A 27577-nucleotide genomic window follows, 5' to 3' on the forward strand; every position below is an offset into this window, starting at 1 on the left:
ATCACTATTTTCTCTAGAAACGATTGGGCTGGAGTTACAGCCCAAATACACTGGTAACTCCTGCTAAATAGGCACTTTGGCTGTATTTTGATGACTTTCTGAACCACTGTGCAAAACGTTATGTGAGAGTCTAACATGGGATTAGCCGAGTCTTAATTCAACTTGGCCACTTATCCCTGCAGAATCGCCAGGGTCCCAATGTGGTCCGACTTTTAGGGCAATACCCAGGTGAGACCAGCGAGTTTTTAAGCAATGTTTAGATATCCTGCACTAAACAATTTTGCAGCAAAGATATGCTCTGATTATTATCACCTACTTGTTCCATAAAGTTACTAGAGGTAAGATATTAATAAAAAAGTTGACAAATATATGCTACAAAAAACCAGTACATTACGCTCCCCTTTCTATAATTTTGAAACTGAAGTTTTCAAAAATCAAGTTCAATTGAAGTCAAGACACAATATGCTAAAATTCCAATTACCCTCCTACAAAGGAGTTGCATAGAGAAATGAAGATGCAAAAAGTAACTAACCGTAGTATCTCAAGACCAAAAGAAAAATTAAATCTCTATTTTGGAACTTTCAACAGCTAAATCCCCAGGAACCCACATGGAGGGCTACTGTTTCAGTTTACTTCAGAAACCAAACAAATAGAAAATAGTCCTCGCACTACCACTACAACTACTCGACATTTCCAGTTTGGCAAAATTGCTTTGTAGAATAAGAGAAAATAGAATATCACTGCAAAATTCCACAAAAGAAAAAGACGAAAGGAAATACAAAGTCCAAAGGCAGTGAGAGAACAGGCAACAGAAGATCCATATCACTTCTTCTTCCCAGCCTTGGCTGCATCTCCAGCTTTGGTCTGCATGGCCAACACAAACACAAATGTGATGATATCAGAATGACAAGCCCAGAGGGGATGTACTTGTGTGTGAAAGCATATCACATGCAAGCAGAAAAGATTTCTTTTTCTTAATATGTTGACAGGTAAATTCATAGGTACGGATTGAACCACAAGGTCCAGTTGCCATCTTGACCACCCATAATATTGAAGATAAATCAATATTTCATATTCAAACTTGAGGCAGACTTGCTCACTGCCAAATCCAGGTCGATTTGCTGAGCCAAATAGTGAACTTGGGAGGTTCATGATTTTGTATGAAGAATTGGAAAAAGAAAAAAAAGAATCTTGCATGCAGTGGGAATTGAACACTGTCTCAATAAGTATTACTCAATGCTACCACGTGCGTAGACCTGTTAGTCAAATTAGATAGATCTAAACTGGGGGATATCCAGAGTCTTCCATTTATAAAAGTCCAGGCTCAGGTGAGATCTTCCAACTCAAAAACAAGTTTTTGTTCACTACTTGCAAGAACAATAACAGTTATCTGCACATATCTACTCCAGAATCTATACTCAACTGTGAATGGTGGAGATGAGTCAATCTTCCGCTCAAGAAAAAAAAGACAACGGCAAATAACAACTTTGCCTATTTATGAAAGACCAAGTGTGGAGATGACAAGAAGCATGCCATAGATACGATACATGAATTGTGTGTGCCATGTAACATATAAGCATTTTTTGGCAAAGAGCTTGAGAAAAGATCCAGTACAGGTAAGCATTACCTTCTTAACACCACGGATTTTCTTGGCTCTGTTCTTTCTCTCCTTCATCTGCTTTCTCGACTTCTCTACCTTGGTGGCGAGCCCATTCTGAAATGCCAATTCATCAATAAGAACAAATCAGTTAAGGTAGAAAACAAAATTAAACAAGAAAAACCAAGGAAATGTCATGTCAAGATGAGAAAGACAACATTAAAGATTCTTTAGATGGCCATTCACATTTTCAATTTCCAGTAAAATGCTCAACAGGAATACATGTGCTTGAGGCCCAAAAACGAGCTTCACAAACACATACGTAGGGATTGCAATTTCAAAAGAGTTTATGGGCTGATCTCAGTTTCATGAAACCTTATTAAGGAAAATATTAGTTTGCTTCAAATTCGAAGTGAAGAAGTAAAACATATAAAACAAGTAGAAAAAAATATAAAAAATGAGTCCAACAGTGGAGACACATTTCTCAAAACATGAGATGAGCATTGAGTCTTTCAAGGCCTTCATAACCATAACACAACGCACAGGTAGATCCCAAGACTATGCCATGTCAATCAACTTGCTCCATCATGGTGGCAACACTTGCATGTGAATCTTTCAGCTGCCTTCCCTCCATGCAATATGTATGCTATGAGATAAATAACAATGAAATCTGTATCTGAAAAAGATAAAGAAAAATGTTTTTTTTTTCACTAGAAAAAAAAATCCCATGGTAGCCCTAAACACTTTTTTTTTTTTTTTACTGTGAATGAAGAATTTACACTAATATTTGGTCCTCGATGATCATATTAATCCAATATACTCTACCTTGAGAACATTATAATCAAGATCCTAGCATAGAATCCCAATGCAATCTTTACATTTTTTTTTTTCTTGGAATGAAGATTAACATAAGGAAGACTTTAATGTCGTACTTGGTCCTTGATGATCATATTAATACAAGCTATTCTACCTTAGGAAAATTTCACATGTGATCCTAGTATAGATCACCCGTGCTTTTTCTCAGGTAAAATGCATCATGCATGTAATCAAAATAAGGACCCATCAAGTTGCATCAAAGTTTGACCACAAGTCAATCAAGCCATAGTTCTAATCAAGGTTTTGGGATGGAATATCTTGGGGTTGCATGAAATACGCAAAATGCCAAGATCAGATTGCCCAAATTGGTGCTTGGGACATAAGAGAAAGAGGCATTTAATCCAAATAATGATCATAGCCATGGGCAATCAACCAATGTGGTTAACCTTGTTGCACAATGTAGACAATGTGCATGAAACAAAATCATCACAAAGTGCATAGGCAAATAGACAAAAATAAGGAATCCTTCATTATCCTTTAAACAAAAGACAAGATGATTAGCCTTTTGTCTAATGCGCTTCAACGCAGACTAGGGGTGATGAGCTGAAGGATGAATAGTTATACAATATATCAGCCAATTCTACTATGCAATTTCATTTATATTGATCACCACTTTGATGCTGTTTTTATATCCTTGGGACCAATTTGTTTCACGAGATGAATCCAATTGACTAATTTATAGCAAGTAGTCAAGTACTGCAGATTATGTATAACTGGAAATATTATTGCTCCTACAATGTGATGACTGATTTATTGTTGCTTTTATGCCAACATGAATTAGATCTTATTTGAATGAATGTCAATTAAATATGTCATTTAGGCCTTATATTTGAGTCTTAGTATATGGGCCATAATCTTTAAATAGCATATTCAAAGATATTCAAAATACAGTGTAAAGTGATTGGCCATAAATTTCAGAAGCCATATGATGGCTGGTAAGGGAATAGGCAACAAACTTGAAACCAACTTCGTATATTATTTTGAACCAAAACACAATTTTTCTTTGCATAAAAATAGTATCTATCAGGAAAAATAAAAAGACTGTAGAAGCATATTGATTTGTCTTTGGACAACTTCCTAGAGATAGTTGATGTATATACACAAAATTGCCTATTAAGGATCAAGTTTTTAAGAGTCAGCCTGCATTACAGGAAGAAATAGGCGAGGTCAAAAGCTTAACACCCAGATACAAAGTCAAGGAAAACTGAGCTGTACAACTAGACAGAGGACAGAAGGAAGTAAGGTAAGAGGGACAGGAGAAGAATAAGAATCCTTCGAAAACAATAACAAGGAGAAAAAGAGCATTGAAATGATAATGAATCCGAGGTAAGGCACCAACAGCATAGTGGTGGACAGATCTATTCAGTTTATGTAACAGAGTAATGGACTAATGCAATTACAATGGTAGAATGGTGGGCTACTGGGCTATTATGCAAAACATGTTAGAGAACCGGGTAGGCAAAAGTGGAAACAACAATACTGGACCTTAAAAAGACCGATATGTAGGAATTTGCATCAGACATGACAAGGTTAAATTGATCAATGGAATCAGGCGATTGATGTTAAATATAAGACAAGGCATCAAATGAGTGATACTGAATAATTGCCCAAATTTCACTAACAATCAGACAGTTGATACTTCAATTGTAATTTGCAAGGGATCAGTAATGTAACAATTAATAAAAAAAAAGTTACGCTTTTGAGAGTGGAATGATGTTAAGGGAAATAACAGAAAGAGCCGAGACTACATTAATACTTGAGGTAATTTGGCAAGCATCCCTCAAGGTACTTACATGACTGAAGCCAAGTCTTACAAAAAAAATGTCGGTCTAGCAAAGTTCCTAAGATAGGCATGGAAAAATCTATCAACTCAATCAAATAGTTTCATGTTTGATGAAGATGAAACATAAAAATCAAAAGAAAAGAAAAAGCCAAACGATATAAGATACACTTAACATCTGTAATCATTGGTAGTATCGGAAAAAAAATATATATATATCTGTAATCATTGATATCACAAAAAGCACATCAAAAACATCCACAATATAAGTAAAATAACAAAGTACCTCCAAGAATATTTGGTTCTCCAAAAAAATCCAAGTTGCGACAATTTTGCCACCCAAAGTCGTAGCAAAGAAACATAAATGTAAAGATCAAGTCAAACCCAATCAAAGTAATATAACAAAATGTGCAAAGATCAACTTGTCAAAAGAAAAGATGTAAAGATTGAAGTAACTGGTGGTATTATCCTTCCTTTCACTAAAAACAAATGAGGCTTTTACATGTGAAATACTGCAATTTCATAGTAAGAAATATAAAGCATAAGAACGGAGGTAGATCAAATAACAAAGCAATCAGTGTTGATTTTTAACTGCAGACAAGAATACCACTAGAAATCAACAGAGAAAAATACCTCTACCAGAGAAAGCAGCTTGATATTAATAAAAATTTTACTAAATAAAAAACCCATTTGTATAGCACAAGAAGTTATAGATCACTAAAGATCTAGGGGGGGAAACCAAATCCACACACATTTCCACTAATTAAAACCCATACAGACTCAGAACTCACTATAAGGATCAGGAGACAACATAGAGTGCATCTTTTTTTACAGATAATTGATGCTTAAATGAAGACATTAGAGGTTGTAGAATCAGCTCTTTTAATACAGTGTTTACATACTAAATATAATACATGAAACACAGGGAGTAAACTCAAGCTCTAATATCTGATAACTACAATAAATTGACCAATAAACTAATAAACCACCAATAAAATCTAATGAAGTGATTTAGAGTATGATTGGTAAGAAATGAAATCACTAGAAGAGAAAAAAACAACACTTTAAAAACAGAGCAGACACCGAAGAAGGAAAGTCAAAGGCTTACCCTGATGAGCCTGTACTTGGGCTCATACTTCTTTGCATTATCTACTGTGTCATAAATAAGACCGAAACCAGTGGATTTGCCCCCACCAAAATGTGTTCTAAACTTGAACACAAAAATCGTGTTGGAATCCCTCACTTCGTACATTTTTCCAAGCTTTTCTTTCAACTCAGCCTTCACCATTAAAAAATAAAGTGAATTAAACGCCATTAACATTAAAAACCTAAAATTTGAAACTTTACCCACAATCCACTCTAAAACCCTCGAAAGAAAAGAAGCAACTACCGGTCAGCAACCCCTCTATTCAGGTAAACAACTAGAATCACTAAGGCCATGAAAACATGGTTTTCTAAACAAATCAATGCAAATCATTTAGATGGGCAGAATAAGAAGAATAAGAAAAATAGGAGAGAACGAATGAGAAAAAGAAAGAGAGAGAGAGGTTTAAGAGATGAATACCTTCGAGACATTGGGCCTTCCAGGGTGGAGAACATCAATGACCTAAGAGACAGAAGAATCAGGGTAAAGAGAGAGAAATCTCGAAAAAATTGAGTAAAGCAAAATATTAGCGAAAAGAGGCATACGAATTGCTTCCTTGAAAGAAGCCTATTGGTCATGAATTTCCTTGTTCTTATGGTCACAGCTTTGGAGTCCGCCATTGTTGCTCTGCAACGAAAGCAGGAGGGGCAAGAGACAAATGGAGCACAACGCCACAAAGAAAACCCTAACCCTAGTTGCAAAGCGAGCGATATGCGAAGCTATGAGCGGTTATATATCGGAGCCAGTGTGTTTGAAAATGTCGAATATGCCCATCACTCCTTACGAAATTTACGATAGTATAGCCCTTTTTTTAGGTGCGGTTTGTTGAGAGATGAGCAATGAAATTAGAACACACATTCAAAGAGTGTCCGAAGTATACTTTCAATATTGAAAATATTTGACTAGCCTTCAAATATATTTGTATTTTTAATTATAAAATTTTAAGGTTAAAAATATTATAGATCGAGCAGATATATGAAAATTTTAATAACTTAAAAATTGACGGTCTAAAAATGTATTACAATATGTACTATTTCCAAAACTTGAAATCCATTTTTTTCTCAATATCATGTATCTTGATGTTGAGATGACTAATTTGATGATATTTGGGCATCAAAACAATGAATTTTTTTTTATGTAAGCTCTAATTTGATTGTTTAGAGCTTGAGCTCTATATAAACTTTTCCCTTCTTTTGTTTTAGAAAAAAGTTTATATAGAGCCTATTTCAAAATTTTTAATGCCAAAATATCTTCAATTTGATCATCTCGACCTCAAGATGCATGGATATGAGAAAAAAATGGATTCTAAATTTTGAAAATAATGCAGCTTGTAACACAGTTTTGAACAATCAACTTTCAAGATTTTCATAGATCTACTCTATCTATACTATTTTTTAAGCTTTAAATTTTATAATTAAAAATGAAAATATATTTTAAGGCTATCGCAAAGATTTTCAGTATTGAAAACATATTTCTCGACATTATTTGAAGGTGCACTTTACTTTGATTGTTCAGAGCCTCGACTCTACATAAACTGCACCCTATATCTTTTTTTTTATAAATGTGGTTTATAAAGGGAAAAATTGTTTCATGCGGGGCTAGATGTCATTTCTACATGTGCAATCTAGAAGTATAAACCATCCATCTTAAAGATGGATGCAAATATGTGGTCCATATAAAAACACTTTAAATTAATGGTCCAAATGTTTTCTTCATATAATTATTATTTATAGTTACTAATTTTTTTTGTTTTTTTTCATATTCATGATCTCCATGTTAGAGATTACAAATCCTTAAAAATTATGTCCAAAAATCCATTCTTAATAATAGATTTATTAAGGGGCCCGCATTTCTACATGTGTGGGCTTGGCCTGCATGCTAATCTCATCCTTGTAATATTGTAACCTTAATCAATCAAATTAAGGTGTCCTTCCAAATTTTATCTTAAATACAATTTTAGTGTTAAAAAATCTTGATATGACTTGAGAATCTACTTTTATCTCTAATTATAAAATTTTAAACTCCAAAAACAATTCAAATCAAATAGACCTGAAAATTGACAGTACAGATAATGTGTTGCAAGATATATTATTTTCGGGACTCAAAATATTTTTTTTTCTTTTCATATTTTGATGTTGAGATGATCAATTAGAGGATTTTCCAACATCAAAATAACTCTTATGATAGATTTTTTAGATGCATCTTAATTCTACATTTTAAAGTTGCAAGCTTATATAAACTTTTTCCTTTTTATTGTTGGAAAATACATGACATATCATTTTATCGTGGAGCATCTTAGATATCTCTTTCATGCATGACATATTGATCTCATATCACTTAAAAATAAACGAACTGTTCAAACTTGTTTGTCTACATACCCCAAACATTATATGGTCAATCAAATACATGTACTAAAAACTTCCTCAATTCATAATTCAATAAGGTAATCAACCACGTGTACTCTAAATTTCATTAACATTCCAGTAGGTTATACAGTTATTCAGAACTTCCTTAAAAATCCCAAAAAATAATGTTCATTTCTCAACAAAGAAGAACTTGTTTCCAAATAACATTTATCTTTTAGCAAATAAACATCCCTTATATATATATATAGCCGATCAATCATAGCAAATAAACATTCCAGATTCAATCATAGCCGATCTGACAGTATGACATCATTTCATATTTGAATTTCATTTCATATTCGTTTATTTTTCTCATCAAGCCGCACCTAATAAAAATATATATAAAAAAAACTGTAAAATATAAATTGATCAAAATACTATCAAAATATTTTGAGGGTATTTTGGTCAATTTATATTTTGTGAATTACTGTTTTAATATTTTTATTAGATTGTCCTATTTTTGAAGAATAGACACTCCAAATTTTAAATGATTTGGATTTGTAGGAAAAAAAATGGAAATTCAACCATAAAATGAAATCGTGACCTTCAAATCGGCCAACATTCAATCTAGGACATTGGCTGATACTGTAGCTATCAACTGGTGGGTTGACAGGATCATTTCATATATATATATATATATATATATATATATATATATATATATATATATATATATATATATATATATATATATATATATATATATATATATATATATATATATATTATTAGGGTTTTTAGGGGCGACCAGGCCGATCCGACACCTATTCAAAACCGGTTCAATCCCAGCTAATTCCCAATCCGAACACATGGGTTTTAAAAACATTGGGATGTTGGGAATGTTGATTTAGAAATCCCTTGATTCCTCATTTGGGAAAAGGGTTTATTGACATTTAAATATGGTTGGACTGATTGGATGCCACCCCATATCATGGTTTACGGATATTAAAAAAAAAAATGACAATGGTTTGGAGACACTTTGATAAGTTTATTTGTATAGGTAGGTTTAGTTTGAGTAGTATATTCATTTGTGGTCATCGGAAAAAAATTTGTATAGGTAATATTTAAAATTTGGTTAAAGATAATCACACACAAACAAAACATTATTCAAATAAGAAATAAGAAAAAAAGAGTGAAGGAATAGGGATTATATACAATGAGACCATTTACTATTGTTATAAGAAAATAAATTTTTGATGTTAAATGTTATGTTTATATATTTTGAAAGTATTTTTTTTGTTTGAGCCTAATAATAAAGGCATATTATAAGCCACACAAATCATATTATGATCCACTTCCTAAGCCCCTCAAGGAGGAGAGATCCCATACAGAAGTTCACTTCTTGACCTGTTGAAGTGAGAGAAATGTTGAAGGGGGTGACCCCATAACTATCTGACAAGACAAAGAGAGAGTGACAGTGAGTGAGGAAGAGAGAGTAATGCAGGTATGGATTTGTATTTCGTTGCAAGGCGGCAGCCCTAAGACAGATTGCAGAGAGGTGGAGCAGGGCTGTTGCAAAACAAGAATTTGAGTTGAGAGAAGAGAGAGAGTGGGGTTGCGTCGGTTGTTGGCTTTAGAGAGAGAAACTCACAGAGTTGTTGCAGCTAGTGAGCGAAAGTGCAGCTAGTGAGAGAGAACAATGCTCATGCAGCCAGAGGACCGAATTTCAGAGAGCTGCACAAAGACCGCATCAGTTGCAGCTTGAGAGAGTGTAGGACTTGTTGGAAATGGGCAGTATTCCTCCATTCCAATAGTCTCCTCGTTTTCGCCCTTGAGATAGTTTCCATTTTGGCCTGCTTGATTTCGAGAGATAGAGAGTAAAGGACACGAGAGAAGAAAAAACAGCTAAACAGAGATTTATTTCTAGAGGCATAATGTAATGCAACACAGGAGCAGTGCAATTGATTGGGGCTCTCGGGTACAAATGATTGGAGCATTTATAGGGAGGAAAGGTAGGGATTGAGAAGGTCTAGAGGCACCAAACAGAGAGAAGAAAAATTGAGAGACTTTGGTTTGGGTCAAAAACGAAAAGAGTTTGGTCTTGAGTAGGGTATTCTAAGTGTTTGACAAAAGCTTCAGGTGATGGCTGCTTTTGGGTGATTACTATAGGTATAAGGCTACTAAAAACTAACCAATTGTTTGAGAGTTCTATGAGAAAACTCCTTTTCATAAACATTCGAGTGAATTTTCTATACATACGGGGGAGAGAGGAGTGATGGATGGAGGAAGAAGAAGTTAAGGATGGAGTAAAGCGTCATTCGTATGCTCAAATTTTTCGCTCTTCTACTAGGTTTGATCATCGTGTTGATTCGGTTATTGTGGTGGGTGAGTCCAACGTATCAAATCTAGTGTTGTCATATCTTTTCTCTCTAAAGGTACAAACGTTGCGGCTTTTCAGAGATGGGCAGACAAATCATGGACTTCAATGGGTAGACAAATCATGGACTTCAACTGTAATAATTCTAAAAAAAAAAATTTTAAAAAAAAAGTAAAAAATAAAAAAAATAAAAAATAAAAATAAAAAAGAAAGAAAGAAACTCTTAATAAGTGATGGTCTATATGAGCATGATGGTCCTTAAGGACCATCACTGTTTTCAAAATCTTTTGGTTAAGTTTCTTTTGTTTGCTCCTGCCTTGCCACGTCAAGTGGACGTGGGCTTTAAGCATATAAGGGGTATTGTAAGGGTTACACCTCGTTTATGAGGTGTCACTTAATAAAATATTATAATAAGGTGTCGTAAGAGTTTAAATATGGGAGACGAGGACTCCCACCCTAGAAAACTTTTGAAATCTTTCCCTTTCTGGTCGAAACACAGTGAGCTCCTCTCCCTAACCAAATTTTTATCGGAAGCTTCCTCTCAAATATTTTAGGTAAGTGACATCGTCTTCCTGAAAAATAGTCTATTTCTAATAAATAATGATATTTTCGTCTAGGATCTTTATTTTATCAGTTTTATGTATAAGTGACCTCATTGTCTCGAAAAATAATCCATTTTTTTTAAAAATAAAATGAAATAGTTATTTCTGCTTATTATCATGAATTTTAGACGCGATAAATTTTATGCGCACGTGACCTCATTATATTGAAAAATAATCTTTTTAATAAAAATTGTGATATTTTATCTATGTTAGAAATTTTGAATGCTATAAATTAGAAAAATAAAATTATTTATTTGTCTTGTCTATTGTTAGAAATAAATGTGATATTTCTTCTTTTAGTAAAATTGTGATATTTTTTTCTACTGTTTTGAATATTTAGACATTGAAAAATTCATGTGCAAATGACTGCCTTATTATTTAAAAATTGACATTTTTGTAATTGATTATAGTATTGTTGTGAAATGTTTATTTGTGGATTGATATCCCATAAATTGTGATAATTCCGTATTCTTGAATTTTTATAAGAGTTTTTCTATACATATTAAATTGGAAATTATGCTAGAATGCCTTTACAAACTGCTACCTTTCTAAATTTGAGCCCAAAATATTTGATTGGTTATTTTTGAAATGTTATAGAGAGTGACTGTTATTAATGGTTTAAGTGAAATTCATATTAATGGTTTCAGTGATATGTTGAGTACATGATATTGCTGCTTTCGAATGTTTAAAGAGATTTAGAAATAATTTAAGTATGCAAGTGGACTTATCCGGTTCGCCGGTGAGGTAAAAGTGGACCTATCTGGGACGACGGTAGGGATTAAGTGGACTCATCCGGTACGCCGGTGAGGTATAAGTGGACCTGCAGGGATTAAGTGGACCTATCTGGGACGCCGATAGGGATTAAGTGGACCCATCAGGACGCTGATGGGGCATATAGGTGACATACTTGGGACGCCAGTAGGGTATTTTGTGAAATCCTTTGAATTATGCACTACTGTTAAAGTGTTATATGCGTTTCAATTATTCAGATTATACTTAATTATGCATTTATTGAAAGTGAAATTGTTGATGCATTTCTGTTAATATATCTCCTTTTGGAAAATATTGATATCTTTCAACCATGATTATTTTTAGGATTATGATGATCACTTACTGAGTAGCCAAACTCATCAAACTATGGTAAACATTTTTCAGGATAACTGCGGCTTCATTTTGAGTACTCGTCAAGGGCAACTTTGGAAGATATTGTAGTTGTGTCTAAGCTTTTTTTTTGTTACTTTGTAAGAATTCGTCAGTGTAAATTTGTCCTATTAAGAGTGTACATATGTTTTGATTGTCACATCTCAGGAATATCAGTATTGTAAATTCTTGGGGTGTGACATCAAACCCTAGCCAATGCAGAAGTACCCCTGGAAATAAAGCTATATGTTTTCTTGAATCGACCAATGAAGTAGCCAAGGTGATAAAATTTGTATATTTCGAGGAGTGGAGTTGATGGCCGAAAAATGGGATCCAACAATGGAAAAATATCTCATTAAACCTATATCTACATATTTTTCAGTGAGCAGTATACCAAATATAGCAAGGTCGATGGAAGTTTTTAAAGAAATTACCAGCTTATGTGAGACACCGATTAAGATTGATTGGACAAATACATCGTATCACTCGCTGAAATTTCAAGTATAGAAAATAGAAGTAAAGAGTCCTGCCTCCTGTATTATGAATGTTGGTTTATTCTATTTACTCTTAACCTTTAAAGAAATCAGCTACACACAAGACAATATCAACCAAGACAATGATCCTAGTACTTATGTTGATTCGAATGTCCCTAAGTCCAAGGAAGCACAAAGCATGGGGAACTCTATGAGCACCAATGGCCAACCTAGTACAACGGCACAAAAACCTCAATAATTGAATGCATCTCGGAGCAATAATGGCCGTTCATCGCAACCAATAACCGCTTTTACCGAGAAACACATTGTTCAACGGTGTATAGTAAAGTATGATGCTAACAAAAACTTGAATGTTATATCTCAAAATTCAAATGAAAAGTCAGCTCCCATCTCTATCCAAAATAAATTTGTTGTACTCAAAGATCTATCTAGTGGTTTTGGGGACATATGTGTGGAAGGACACCACCCAGTATTGGAAACAGCGGTGCATATAGTGAAATCTCAGGTCCGCCATCATGAAGCAGAGTGTCCCAAGGGGCCAATCTCTGGTGTGTTTTCTGGTGCCCTCCTTAATCATCCCCAACTATCCCTTTCATCGGCAAAAGGTAAAAAAAAAAAATCTCTGTGGCCATGGCGTACGAGAAGAAGATTCTAATAAAAATAGTGGCTTCAAAACCTCTTAAATTGTCAAAGAAAACTAATGCCTTGGAGCTTAGCCATTACCCCTTGATTGATTACAACCTAGAAGAGGAGGAAAATTTTGAACCCATGATGTCTAATAAGAGTGAGAACTTACGTTGGGATGAAAATGTCTTTCGGCAACATTTGGAAGAAGTAGAGCCTAGGGAACTGGTAAGTGGTAGAAACAACAAGGAAGATGCACAACTAGTCATGGCAATTCCCTTGGCCTATCACTTACCAAATGACCCCTCAGAGGATGAAGAAGACGATGAGCCTCAAAGGTTACCAGTAGTCCTGCACCCCTCAAAAGTCGGCAAGGTTGTTGATGCGATGAATCTCCATTATAGAGAGTCTCTGGGCTATATCACTGAAATGTTGCAGAAAGATCGTGACTAGGGTGTTGATGCACAAACTGGAAGCTCAAAAATTCAAAAATCAAAGCACAAAGGGTGAATGCAAAAGGAGCTCGACAATCTTGTATGCTCTATAAACTATCACATGGTCTTTCTTAATGGGTGCACCCGTGTCGTTTCTTAGCCTTGGGGTACTGTGTCTGCTGGTTCATCTAAGATCACAAGGCACAGTAGGGGTTATGTCTCAAAATGAAAATACTATGCTAGAATGTTCGGGACCTCAATAGTAGTAGGGAAAAAATGTCTTGTTTTTTGTTAGGCAGGAAAAGCCAGACATTTTGATTATACATGAATCAAAGATGGAGGCCCCGAATTTTCAGCTTGCTAAGTTAGTTTGGGGAAGGAGACCAATGGACTTTCTGGGTTTTGATTCTAATGGCTTATCAGGTGGTTTGTAGGTCATATGGGACTCAAATGTGGTTAAAAAAGATGATTGTCTTTTAAATGAAAGACATATTTCCATTTTGTTTTCTGATTGATGGTTTTAAATGATGTTTAACAAATATATATGGTCTCAACTGTCCTGATGAAAAAGCACAATTTTTTGATGAACTAAATGCTTTGACCAATTTCATTAGTGTGTCATGGTGTATTGAAGGTGATTTCAATATGATTCGATGACCTAGTGAATTCTCTGTTAATCCTAGGAGCTCTCCTTATATGCGCATGTTTAATTCTTTTGATCAGAATAATGAACTTCTAGACATTCCTTCAATTGGGGCTGCCTACACCTACTCAAACCATGCTCTTTCATACCCTACCTCTTACCTGTTTGGATAGGTTTTTAGTGACCAACTCCTTTCATAATAAGTTTCTAAATCTTTATGTTAAAGCTTTAGTGAAAATTTGACTCTGATCATGTCCCTTTCCTATTGAATTCAATGGGTATGAAATTTGCTTCGTCACATTTTAGAATGGAGCTGAATTGGTTATTAGATAGAAGTTCTATTAAGTTGGTGGAAGAGTTTCGGCAAAATACCAAGATAGAAGGTTGGGTGCGTCATCAATTTACTACTAAATTGAAAATGCTGAAAAATGAAATATGTAAATGAAAAAAATAATGTTGGGATAACCTACAGTAAAAAATTGCAATAACACAAAAAAAATATTGAAGAGATTGATGAGATCCAATTTATGGGAGGATCAGTGCCACCAAAAAAAATAAGAGAAAGAAACAACTCTCTTGCTTCCTCGCATGACCTTCTGAAATTGGAAGAAGTACATTAAAAGCAAGGATCTAGAGTGAAATGGTTAAAGGAAGGAGATAGAAACATTAAATTCTTTAATGCTATTGTTAATGCTAGAAAAAGATGCTACTCCATGAGTAAAATTAAAATGGGAGATGTGGAGCTTACTGAACCAGGTAGTATTGAAATAAGTTGAATTAACCATTCTAAAGAAGCTTTTATAGGGGAAAAACATAAATAATTTTAGTTTTGATGAAATAGATGAGATAAAAGATATTATCTTCTCCTTGGGGAGGGATAAGGTACTGGGGCCAGACGGTTTTCTTTTAGCATTTTTTCAAACTTTTTGGGAGCTTCTAAAGGAAGATTTATTATTATTATTTATGGATGAATTTTATCATAGAGGTAAAATCTCAACAACAACAAATTCTACCTTTATTGCTTTAATTCCCAATAAATCTGTTATAGAGAGTGTGAAGGGCATAAGGCTTATGAGCCTACTAGAGAGTGTCTATAAAATTGTTGCAAAGATTTTGGCAAATAGATTGATAGAAGCATTGCATCTGGTTGTGAAAGGTCCTCATTTTGCTTTCTTCAAAGACAGACATATTATGGGCAGTATCTTAAGGGCACAATAATGCATACACTAATGGCTGAAAGAGCAAAAATCAGGTCTTTTATGTAAAATAGATTTTGAAAAGGTATATAACAAAGTAGACTGGCATGTTCTACATGAAATCTTAGGAAAGATGGGTTTTAGATCACGTTGGAGAGTGTGGATCCAGGGATGTTTGAAGTCAACTCATTTCTCCATCCTTTTCAATGGAAAATCTTGTCGTTATTTTAAAGCATCAAAAGGCATTCAGGAAGGAGATTATTTGTACCCATACTTATATCCTATTGTGGCTTAAAGTTTTAGTACTATGTTGAATTATGTGGTGAGTAGAGGCCTTATTTTTGGATTTAATGTTGGTAGACTAACAATATCTCATTTACAGTATGCAGATGATATCATTATATTCTGTAGCCCAAAGGAACAAGAAGTAAGGAATTTGTGGGTATTATTAAAGTGTATGAAAATAGCTATGTGTCTCAAAGTGAATGTAAAAAAGACAAACTTGGATGGGGTTGGAGTTTCAGATAACGTGGTTGCATCTTTGGCATAAATTCTTGGATGTGGGGTTAACAAGTTTTTTTACAAATATTTGGGTATTCCTTTATTTGGAGGAAACCAATCAGCAATTATTTGGGATCCTATTATTGAAAGATTTAATAAGAAACTGGACATATGGAAGTCTAAAGTGTTGTCGTTTGGAGAAAGATCTACTCTTATCAAATCTACTTTGTCCAACCTACCCATATGTTTTATGTCCATTTTCATAATGCCAAAGCAGGTGATGAAGACTTTGGAAAACATTACGAAATCTTTTTTATTGGGCAATGTAGATTCAGGAAACAAATTGAAACTCGTGATTTGGGAAAATGTATGCACTTTCCAAAGAGATGGGGGTTTAGAAGTTAAAAAACTTGAATTGATTAACACTAACTTATTGACTAAGTGGTAGTGGTGCTTCCAAAATCAGAATGGTAGATTATGGGGAGAGGTGTTAAAAGAAAAATATGGAGTGGATGTATTGATTGACCTCATTAAAAGTCTAAGATCTAAGGTTGGTTTTTCAAGTATTTGGAAAGGAATTGATGCATGTCGATCATTATATCGTAATCATTGTCACAAAGTAGTTAGAAAGGAATACCAAACTTTGTTCTGATTTGATAAGTGTCTAGGATACTTTGCTCTTCGATATTCTTTCCCTGAAGTCTTCTCCAAAGTCGACAATCCATTGGCCTCGGTGAAAGATCTTAGAGGAGCTGATTGTACTAACTCTTATTGGAATATTGTTTACAAGTACAGGAGGGTCTCAGATTCTTTATTTCATGAGTTCCAATTGCTTATGAATCTGTTGCATAATTTTTCTATGTTCCAATAAGGATAATCGATTGGTGTGGGATCTCACAGTTTCAGGGGATTTTTCAGTTAAGTCCGTCTAACGATTACGGCATGAGGAGAATCACAGAGTGATTGATCATAGTTTAGCAAGAATATTAAATTTGCATGTGCAGCTGAAGGTTCAATTATTTTTGTGGGTAGCTCTTCTACTGTGGATAACCTTCGTAAGAGAGTTTTCATAATTGTCAATGTTTGTAGGCTATGTTTGAGGGATAACGAAAGTGTGGACCATATTCTTTTATATTGTCCTTTCACTCTAAGCATGTGGGATTGCTGTAGAAAGTTGTTGAATCTAAACATCCTAATCTTTTGTTGAAAAATGGCACCGTACTATATAGAGCTTTATGGGTGAGCATTATTTGGAATATTTGGAGAGAGAGAGAGAAATAGAAGAACATTTGAAGGGACACAAAGTGAGATTGAAGTCCAACACCTTAGCAACAGCTAACCAGAGATTTAAAATTTGAAGCTGAATGGTTTTCAACCAGGGGTTTAAAAAATCGCTAAGTCACCATGGACTCGACCGTTTCGACACGGGAATCGGTCACCCTGTGTTGATTCTAGTGTAAAACCGCAAATCGCCCGGTGTCTAACGTGTCGAATTGGTCACCCCAAGTCGATTCTAGCATAAAACCGCAAATCGCCCGACCGGCTCATGACATAAAAGTAACACATGCAAACAAGCCAAGCGGGGCATACACGCGTGGACGCAACAACGTCCATGGAGCGCATGCCTTCCACACACACGCAACAATCTACTACTCTTGAACAATTTATACTTACCACGGTTTCCATAGGCTTCGATGTGGGACAATTAGCTACGTAGTCTTGAGAAGGTAAAGCAATATATATATATATTTGTTATACGAAAGTAGACAAATTCACTGCAGTGGTATGATGGGTAGCTCTTTCATTTTCCTCGCTAGGGATTATAGTTTAAACCCTCTCGACCACAGTACATTTTTTTTTCAATATATATATATATATATATATATATATATATATATATATATATAATAAAAAAATTTATTAAAAAAAATAAGTTATAAAAATAAACAGCATTGGATTTTTTGTCAAAAAAAAGTTATAAAAATATAAAAAAAAAGAAGTTATAAAAATAAAAAAAAATTATCTTGACAAAAAAAAAGAAGTTATAAAAAAAAATAAAAAATTATCTTGGCAAAAAATAAAAGTTATGGCAAAAAAAAATTAAAAGTTATATTGACAAAATAAAATAAAATTTATGACAAAAAACTAAAAATTATTTTAACAAAAAATTAATTTTTGTCCAAAATAAAATTTACTTTAGCAAAAATAAATAACTTACACTCATTCACTAGAGCTCTACAAATGGTAAACAATATTTTTCACATTTGAATGTTCCGAGCGTGTTTGATCTAATGTAACGGTTGTGTTTGTGAAATGATCTAATGTAACGGTTGTGTTTGTGAAATGATCCAATGTAACGGTTGTATTATAGTATAATGCAACGACACTCTTAGAAAACCATGTTTATGGTATTTGTAAGACCCCAAATTTTGCGCACACACACACTCTTCATTTCAATAATCAATCCCAAAAAAAAAAAAGGTTCAATTTGAACCCTAGATATGGTCAAAATGAGTACCATCCAAACGAATCTAGACCATTCATTTTGTGAATTTCAATATCTTAGCCTTTATAAACTCAAAATCATTTTTCTTTTTTTAACATTGTTCATCTAATGATAAATAAAGCCATCCAAAAAATTTGAAATGAAAAAATCCTTCTACTCACCAAAATGAACAGCCTATGTTAATTGGGCTTTTAAGGTTGTTGCATTATATTACTATACACAAAATCATTACTATATATATATATATTATGTGCTAGACGACCCAAATTGACCTATATGGACTCTGGACAGTTCATATTCATTGACAAAAAAAATAGGAGGGGCATCTTTGTTATTTTTATGTATGGTATTTTTTTTACAAATTATTTTTACCTCAAAAATTTCATCAAAAGAGGTTGTTTTGATGCTTAAATATTCTTAAATTGATCATCTCAACATCAAAATGTATGGACATGAGAAAAAAATGGATTTCAATGTTTTGGAAATAGTGTATCTTGTAATACATTTTTGGAACATCAATTTTCAAGTTTTAAAATTTTCATAGATCTGTTTGATCTACACTATTTTTGAAGCTTTAAATTGTATAATTGAAGATGATAATATATTTTAAGGCTATCACAAAAATTTCCAACATTGAAACCACATTTTTTTTATACTATTTGAGAGTGCGCTTTACTTAGAGCCTCAACTCTATACAAACCGCGCCTTTTTCAAAAGGAAAAAGTTTACATATAGCCGAGGCTCTAAACAATCAAATTTGAGCCTACATACAAAATTTCACTAGAAGATGATGTTTTGACACCCAAATATCTTCAAATCAATCATCTTGACATCGATATGCATGGACATGAGAAAAAAATGGATTTTAAGTTTTGGAAATAGTGTATTTTGTAACATATCTTTGGACAGTCAATTTTCAAGATTTTCAAGTTTTCATAGATCTATCGATCTATACTATTTTTAAAGTTTTAAAATTTATAAATACATATGGAAATATATTTTATGACTATCACCAAGATTTCCAATATGAAAATTATACTTCTCGACACTATTTGAAGGTAGGCTCTAATTTGATCGTTTAGAGCCTAGGCTCTACACAAATCGCACCCTTTTTAAAATTATAGATATTCTAAATCTAAAGATCTAAAATTAATATTTTCCCAATTTTTTGGATCTTAAAAATCCAAAATTAAGAATTAAACTAATTTCATATTTTGGATTTTGAATATCAAACTTTTTAAAAAATTAATTCCAAATGTGATTAGTTTTGGATTTTTAAAGTTCACGTGAGGGACTTTTTTAAATATCGACCTCCAAAATACTATGGCCATTTTATCATTTTTGAAAGTCATCAACAAATTGAAAAAAAAAAAAAGTGCTTTTGAAATAACAGCACGGATATACACGTTAATTACACTAAGAAAAAATCTGTTACATAACGTTAAGTCGGTGTTTTCGCCCTTTAGTGTTCTATCAAACGGCTACATCCCATGTCTTTGAATTAAGGAAGCCTAGTTTCGACCGTTAGCGCACATAAACATATTAAAGGGAAGCCCAGTCTTACGAAAAACCCTTCTGTGCTCTCTCACTCTCTCTATCCATTCGCTCTGTGAAAAGAGCCTCAATCACCAAGTGCTCAAGTGTTCAGTGAATTTGTTGCAAATCTCTGTTATTTTTGCGTAGATATTTTTTTGTGCTTTTTTCTGTTTTGTAGGTATTTTCTATCTTTTCATATGGATGCAGGTTCTCTCTCTTCCTCTGCTTTAATGAAGCAAGAGAGGCGTCACCCTCTTCGTGAGCAGGTGGTTCCAAGAAGACCTTCTTCAAGGCAACAATACGTAAGAAATTTGTGCTTCATAGCCTCTTTTGATTGTTATGGCTTGAGTTGTTAAAGGGTTTGATCTTGATTTTTTGTCTGTTTCATTATTTCTTGGGTGATATTTATCCATGATTGAATTCTCCATTTTCTCTGCTCTCTGATAAATCACAAATTAACCTTCCTACACTTCTTTTATGATTTCTGTAGTTATTTGTAATTCTTGAGGAAATTGTAAATTTAGGTATATGATCTTAATGGAGTTCAGAATTCTCTTCATATTTCTTGTTTTCTCCTCATTTATTTATTTTTCTTTGATAACAACATTTGGTACCTTAGACTTATCCCATGTTGTTCATTTTCATCCAATCGAGTCTTCCCTTAGCAACGCACATGAGATGATGGAGACTCTAATCATCTATTTGAGGATTTTGCCACTTGATTGTTTTATTTGCCATATTAAGTTATTAGCTGTAAAGGGCCGGGCCCCTTTGTGTTGAGTCAAGATTTATTTTCCCTTGACATTGGTCCCTTCCTTGAGTCAAGATTTCTTGCTTCTGTTTGTGGCTTCTTTCTTCAATTTTTGAGTAATATTTTATAATTTCAATCTATTTTCGGAGCCCAATTCTATGTTTTCTTCTTCTTGTTGAGTCAATATTTACTTGCTGTTGACATAGGTCCCTTCCTTGAGTTATATGGACCTTTTCTTGTTTCTGTTTGTGGCATCTTTTTTGTGAATGAAGGCCAATTCCATATTGTCTTGTTCTTTGATCCATATGTTACTTAATTTCATTTTCTATAAAACAGAGTGATAGATTCATCCCAGATAGAAGAGCAATGGACCTTGACGTTGGTCGATATATGCTTATGGATTCAAAGAAAGAGAATACCACCTCTGGTTCACCATCAAAAGAGGCTTATAGGAAGCGTCTCTCTGTGATTGTTTTCCAAAATAGAACGAGAATCCTAGCTTTTAAGAGCAAGCCCCCAACCCTTGAGAGAGCTTATGAGGAAGTTCTCTCAGATAAGCATCAAGTGCAATCAGCCAAGCCTCGAAGACATATTCCTCAGGTTTGACTCTCTCCCTCGAAGACATTACCTTTGCAGTCTCCCTCTTCAGAGTTTTTGGATGATTACTATTTGAATCTGTTGGATACCTTTGCAATCTCCCTCCCTAGAGTTGTTGGATGATTAAATCTGTTGGATTGGAGTTGTGGCAATGTATTGGCCATTGCCCTTGGGAACACAGTTTATCTATGGGATGGTTCAAAATGGATCTACTTCTGAGCTGACAACCGTTGATGGCAATGGGCACCTGGTAGGTAGCATATAGCTGTTGGATTGAACAATTTTAATGTCCATCTCTGGGATGTAGCTTCGACTACACAGGTTCATGTTTATGCCAAAATATATGTGCAAACATGCATTGGTTCTTTCTGTGTGTGTGTGTTTTTGGGTTTCTGCATCTCTTTTCATTATTGTTTTAACTATCGAGCAACCCACAGGATGGTCTACGTGAAGAAACTATCTCAAATATCAAACTGAACTGTTAACTAACAAAAACCTATCATGTGGTTTTTCTATAGCTACGAACTCTAAGAGGTAGTCACCGTGTGCGAGTTCCCTCTCTTGCGTGGAATTCTCATATTCTCACAACTGGTGGCCATGATGGCCTCATTATCAACAATGATGTGAGAGGCCACCAACAAGATGTTTGTGGTCTCAAATGGTCTAATTCAGGCAAACAACTAGCAAGTGGTGGAAATGACAATATCCTCCATATTTGGGATCAAAGCTTATCTAATTCCAGCAACTCACCGCTGCATAGAATAGAGGACCATTTGGCGATAGTGCTCATTTCAGAGCAATTTATTGGCTTCAGGTGGAGGTGGGGCTGATAGGTGTATCAAATTTGGGATCAAAGCTTATCTAATTCCAGCAACTCACCGTTGCATAGATTAGAGGACCATTTGGCGGCAATACCCATTTCAGAGAAATTTATTGGCTTCAGGTGGAGGTAGGGTTGATAGGCGTATCAAATTTTGGAATTCACACACTGGAGCTTGCATAAATTCAGTGGATACGGGGTCTCAAGTGTGTTCATTGCTTTGGAGTAAGAATGAGAGAGAGTTGTTGAGCTCTGATGGGTTTACTCAGAACCAATTGACACTGTGGAAGTATCCATCTATGGTGAAGTTGGCTGCGCATACTTCTAGAGTTCTATTCATGGCCCAGGCATTGTGACTTTTTAATTTCTGGTTTTGAGAATTAGTTGCTTTTCATTTATTTCTGTTTTTTTTTTTCCTTGAGAAAAGTTTTATGTTAAGTTTGTCATTTCTATGCAGAGCCCAAATGGGTGCACAGTGGTCTTAGCCGAAGCTGATGAGACATTGAGATTTTGGCAAGTGTTTGGAGCTCCTGAACTCAATAGCAAGCCTAAAGCTAAGACCTCATCTGACCCATTCAGCAATATCCAAATCAGATGAGAGAGAGAGTAAAAGAGGGAGAAGGAGAACTGATATGATCCATTTCAGAGCGAGAGGTCTCTACCCATTCTATGCATGACAGACTGATTGGAGAGAGAAAGAGGTATAAAATTTTACATATCTCCTTTTTGTAATTTTGTGCCTGTTTATGTATTGTTATGTTTATTGGTTTTTAACGCCAAATGTTGTGACTGTTTGGGGGCAAAGCTTTTATTTATTTCTCAATTATTCTTTTATGGCTCAGCAGGCATGCGAGAATTCCTGGATCAATAAAATCCGTCAGTAGATAGTGTGTGTTTCTTGTAATTTTTATCATTATTGATTTTTATTTATATTTTATTAACTTGCTTTTTTAGATTATAAATTAGAGAGCTATTAACCATTGTAACCTGACTTTATAGTTAGCTATTGTGTGCGGAGGAATATAGTTTCATCGCCGTAATAAGGTTTCTTCATCATACTTCTATTTTTGGCATGCTTTAATGTGTATTTATGTACTCTTTACTATTTTAGACCTTTTTGTAATGCTCATTTTTTTTGCTTCAGTTTTTGGCATGCTTCTATGTTGTATTTATGCGCTCTTAAATATTTTAGTCATTTTAGGGTATCATAGGATGATGGTTATTATTTTATTTCAGTATACTTGAGTCACGTTTCAAAGGTCTCAGCCAATGTAATCGTTGTATACTCTCGATAGGCCTTGTTGACTTCTGTTAGGGCCTTCTTTTAGTTTATCAATTCTCTAGTATACGCATGCCAGAAACTGAAGCATAAAAAAAGGAGCATTAGAAAAATGAGTAAGACCAATCAAAACTAGTTAAACTCCAATCATCAAGAAACATACCAGAGAATAATTTGAGGGAGAAAACTGCAGAATTGATAGACTAAAGGAAAGCCCTAACAAAAGGCAACAAGGCCTACTTACAGAGAGTTGATCATCTTACAGAGAATACATTGGCTGACTTTTGAAGTTGTGAGTCAAGCATACTGAAATAAAATAATAACCATCATCTTATGCTACCTTAAAATAACTAAAATAGTAAAGAGCGCAGAAATACACATAGAAGTATGCCAACAACTGAAGGAAGAAAAAAAGAGCATTACAAAAATAATAACCATCACATCCTATAATACCGTAAAATGACTAAAATAGTAAAGAGCACATAAATATACATAGAAGCATGCTAGAAACAAAAGTATGGTGATAAAACCCTATTAATTACGGTGATGAAACCTTATTCCTCCGTACATAATAGAAAACTATAAAGTTAGTTTACAATGGCTACAATGATAGCTCTCTAATCAATAACCAAGAAGTAACAGAGAGCAATTTTCGATGCTTGAACAAAAGAACACCAACATGATATAGCAATTTGAATGAAAGTAATCAACAATAGATTAGGCATCAGAACTGCATAGGCTAAAATGATTATTTTAGTAATTTAGGGTATCATCGGATGATGGTTATTATTTTTGTAATGCTCCTTTTTTATGCTTCCATGAGTATTTATGCGCTCTTTACTATTTTTGTCATTTTATGGTATCATCGAATGATGGTTATTATTTTATTTTAGTATACTTGAGTCACGGCTTCAAAGGTCTTAGTGTAATCTCTGTAAGATGATCGACTCTCTGTAAGATAAGCCTTGTTGCCCTATGTTAGAATTGAGTCTATCAATTCTTCTGTTTTCTCCCTCCAATTATTCTCTAGTATGTTTCTTGATGATTGCTTGCAGTTTAACTAGTTTTGATTGATCTTACTTAGATTTGTAATACTTAGTTTCTGACATGCTTCTATGTGTATTTATGCGTTCTTTACTATTTTAGTCATTTTAGGGTATCACCTTTGAAGTCGTGACGTAAGTGTACTGAAATAAATAATAACTATCATCTTCTGATAGTTGATCAACTCTCTGTAATCTTTTTACTGCCATCAAGTTATGCTAATGTATTCTCTGTAAGATGATCAGCTCTCTGTAAGATAGTCCTTGTTGTTTTTTGTTAGGGCCTTCTTTTAGTCAATTCTCCAATTTTTTCCCTCGAATTATTCTCTGGTACGTTTCTTGATGATTGCTTGCAGTTTAACTAATTTTGATGGATTTCATTGACTCCTAATGCTATTATTGCACTCGGATCCTCTAGGTGATGTTGTTTTATGAAGTTGATAAAGAGGTGTTCTTTTTGTTCAAGCATCGAAAATTGCTCTCTGATGTTATTTTGTGTAGTTGCTATTAATAAGGTTTCATCACCAAACTTATTTGCATTGTTGTTGTTTAGCCTTTGCAGTTCTGATGCCTAAGCTATTGCGGAGTACTTCTATTCAGATTGTTGTATCATGATGTTGTTCTTTTGTCCAAGCATAAAAAATTACACTTTGTTTCTTCTTGGTTATTGTTGTAACCATTGTAACCTGACTTTATAGTTTGCGAAGGAATAAGGTTTCATCACCATTATAAGGTTTCATCACCATACTTTTGTTTCTAACATGCTTCTATGTGTATATATGCGCTCTTTACTATTTTAGTCATTTTTGCAATCGCCTTTTTTTTGCTTCAATTTCTGGCATGCTTTCTATGTGTATTATGCACCCTTAACTATTTTAGTCATTTTAGTGCGTCATAGAATGATGGTTATTATTTTATTTTAGTATACTTGAGTCACGGCTTCGGAGGTCTAAGCCAATGTAATCTCCGTAAGATGATCAACTCTCTGTAAGATAGGCCTTATTGCCTTCTTTTAGGGCCTTCTTTTAGGTTATTCTCTGGTATGTTTCTTGATGATTGCTTACAGCTTAACGAGTTTTGATAGATTTCGTTGACTCCTATTGCTATTGCACTCGGGCTATCCTCTGACTCTCCTCTAGGTGGTGCTGTTTTGTGAAGTTGGTAAATAGGTGTTCTTTTTGTTCAAGCATTGAAAATTGCTTTCTGATTCTTCTTGGTTATCGATTATACAGCTATCATTGTAACCATTGTAACCTGACTTTATATTTTGTTATTGTGTGCGGAGGAATAAGGTTTCATCACCATACTTAATTGCATTGTTGCTAATGCCTAAGCTCTTGTGAATTAATTCTATTCTGATTATCATGTTGGTGTTTTTTTCTTCAATCATCAAAAATTGCTCTAAGTTTCTTCTTGGTTATCAATTATAGAATTATCATTGTAACCATTTTGTAACCATTGTAACCTGACTTTATAGTTTGTTATTGTGTGCAGAAGAATAAGGTCTCATCACCATACTTCAGTTTCTGACATACTTCTATGTGTATTTATGCGATCTTTACTATTTTAATCATTTTAGGGTACTATAGGATGATGGTTATTATTTTTGTAATGCTCATTTTTTATGTTTTAGTTTTTGGCATGTTTCTATGTGTATTTCTACGCTCTTTTCTATTTTAGTCATTTTAGGGTATCATAGGATGGTTATTATTTTATTTCAGTATACTTGTGTCACGCTTCAAAGGTCTAAGCTAATGTAATCTCTGTAAGATGATCAACTCTCTGTAAGATAGGCCTTGTTGCCTTCAAGTTTTCTTGATGATAATCGCTTGCTTTAATTAGTTTCGATTGGTCTTACTCGGATTTGTAATGCTCTTTTTTTATGCTTCAATTTCTGATATGCTTCTATATGTATGTATGCGCTCTTTACAATTTTAGTCATTTTAGGGAATAAGATGATGGTTATTATTTTATTTCAGTATATGAGTCACGGCTTCAATGATCTATGCTAATGTAATCTCTGTTAGATGATAAACTATCTGTAAGATATGCCTTGCTGCCTTCTGTTAGGGCCTTCTTTTAGTCCATCAATTCTCCAGTTTTTTTTTTTGCTTCAGTTTCTGGCATATTTCTTTGTGTATTTATGCACTCTTCATTATTTTAGTCATTTTGGGTATCATAGGATAATGCTTATTATTTTTGTAATTCTCCTTTTTTATGCTTCAGTTTCTTGTATGTGTCTTCGTTAATTTATGCGCTCTTTACTATTTTCGTAATTTTAAGGTATTTGTGAATGGAGTGATGTCTTCGATAGAGGTTTGGAAGATGTGATTGTAGCAGTTTTTTGAAGTTCAGCTGCATATCCAAGCTTTTGTATCGCTTACATATGGTATTTATTTGCTTCTTGCCAGATCTTGTTCTAGTTACACTCTTATTCATGACAGTATCTACCTATCCATTTGTTTGCATCAGTTGCTTCCTCTTGATACGTGCTCTTCTTGGGGTGGGAGGTTATTCTACTTTCTCAGGATCGATTTGAAAGGGAGTTGTTTTAATTTTATGTGAACACACTGGAAGTTGCTGGCTTAATGCAATGTTTGATTTGGATGAATAGATTTTCTGGATTTCTTCTAGTATGTGTTGAATTACTGCATCAGTAATATCCTTTTTATTGTAACATTGCCAGACATGACGAGTACATGAACTAGTTATTTTGATTGGATTGGTTCTAGAGTTATGCAAGTTCCGAGTTTATGGTGTAGCCAAAGGTATTTTTATTTCTTGTAGTTTTGGAACGCAGTAGATTTCGCAGTTTAATTATTCACCTAAAGAACTAAAAAAAAAAAAATCTAAATTTAATTTGGTTGTTTTTTTAGGTGGTGTTATGATGTGGATATACATACAATGCATAATGGCTCGTGAAAGTCGTGTAAAAACAATCATCCATGTCTTCTTTATTTTATGCTTTCGTTATTTGTGTTTCAAAGCATTTTGTAGTTATATCTTTCGACAGTTTTTGTTCCAGTGTTATCTATGAATGGAGTAATGTATCCAGTAAAGGTTTGAAAGACGTGATTGTAGTAGTCTTTTTAAGCTCAGCTATTTATGCAGTCTTTTGTATCCCTGACTTCTGATCTTTATTTGCCTCTTGCCTGATCTTGTCCTAATCACACTCTTATACATGACAGTATATGCCCATCCTTTTTTTCGCATCAGTTGCTCCCTCTTGATGCGTGCTCTTCTTGGGGTGGGAGGTTATTCTACTTTCTCATGATTCATTTGAACGGGAGTT

At 34.1% G+C, this 27577-nt stretch overlaps 1 protein-coding gene, 1 long non-coding RNA gene and 1 pseudogene across 4 annotated transcripts; 1 reads left to right on the plus strand and 2 right to left on the minus strand.

Moving 5' to 3' along the window:
- Positions 1-541: 541 nt before the first annotated feature.
- Positions 542-6101, minus strand: LOC18443555 (small ribosomal subunit protein eS24z). 2 transcript variants are annotated; one of them, XM_006853741.4, is made up of 5 exons: positions 5943-6101; positions 5818-5859; positions 5362-5532; positions 1628-1714; positions 542-864 (listed from the first exon to the last, which is right to left on the minus strand). In XM_006853741.4, the coding sequence occupies exons 1-5, from the start codon at positions 6015-6017 to the stop codon at positions 823-825; spliced, it is 417 nt and encodes a 138-aa protein (XP_006853803.1). In that variant the 5' UTR covers positions 6018-6101; the 3' UTR covers positions 542-822. The 2 variants fall into 2 exon arrangements, with proteins under 2 accessions (XP_006853803.1, XP_088723399.1); XM_088867273.1 differs by lacking the exon at positions 5362-5532.
- Positions 6102-9132: 3031 nt separating this feature from the next.
- LOC148781912 (uncharacterized) lies at positions 9133-9529 on the minus strand. The gene is made up of 2 exons (XR_016055820.1): positions 9394-9529; positions 9133-9311 (listed from the first exon to the last, which is right to left on the minus strand). It is a non-coding gene; the product is annotated as an uncharacterized LOC148781912 (long non-coding RNA).
- Positions 9530-10132: 603 nt separating this feature from the next.
- LOC105421367 (cell division cycle 20.1, cofactor of APC complex-like) lies at positions 10133-22708 on the plus strand (annotated as a pseudogene). The gene is made up of 6 exons (XR_016055819.1): positions 10133-10231; positions 20003-20097; positions 20883-21464; positions 21662-21927; positions 22040-22310; positions 22421-22708. The product of XR_016055819.1 is annotated as a cell division cycle 20.1, cofactor of APC complex-like (transcript).
- Positions 22709-27577: the final 4869 nt, after the last annotated feature.

Source organism: Amborella trichopoda, chromosome 5 (genome assembly GCF_054954075.1).
Source record: "Amborella trichopoda isolate Santa Cruz 75 chromosome 5, AtrichopodaSantaCruz75HAP2 v2.0, whole genome shotgun sequence".
Lineage (NCBI taxonomy): Eukaryota > Viridiplantae > Streptophyta > Magnoliopsida > Amborellales > Amborellaceae > Amborella > Amborella trichopoda.

What these genes read in the sequence shown, in the direction of transcription:
- LOC18443555 (XM_006853741.4), bottom strand. Translation starts at nt 6,017, where the DNA reads ATGGCGGACTCCAAAGCTGTGACCATAAGAACAAGGAAATTCATGACC. An exon ending in CCAAGTACAGGCTCATCAGG is followed by an intron (nt 1,715 to 5,361) that starts GTAAGCCTTTGA and finishes TTGGCATTTCAG; the next exon opens with AATGGGCTCGCCACCAAGGT. An exon ending in AAATCCGTGGTGTTAAGAAG is followed by an intron (nt 865 to 1,627) that starts GTAATGCTTACC and finishes TTGGCCATGCAG; the next exon opens with ACCAAAGCTGGAGATGCAGC.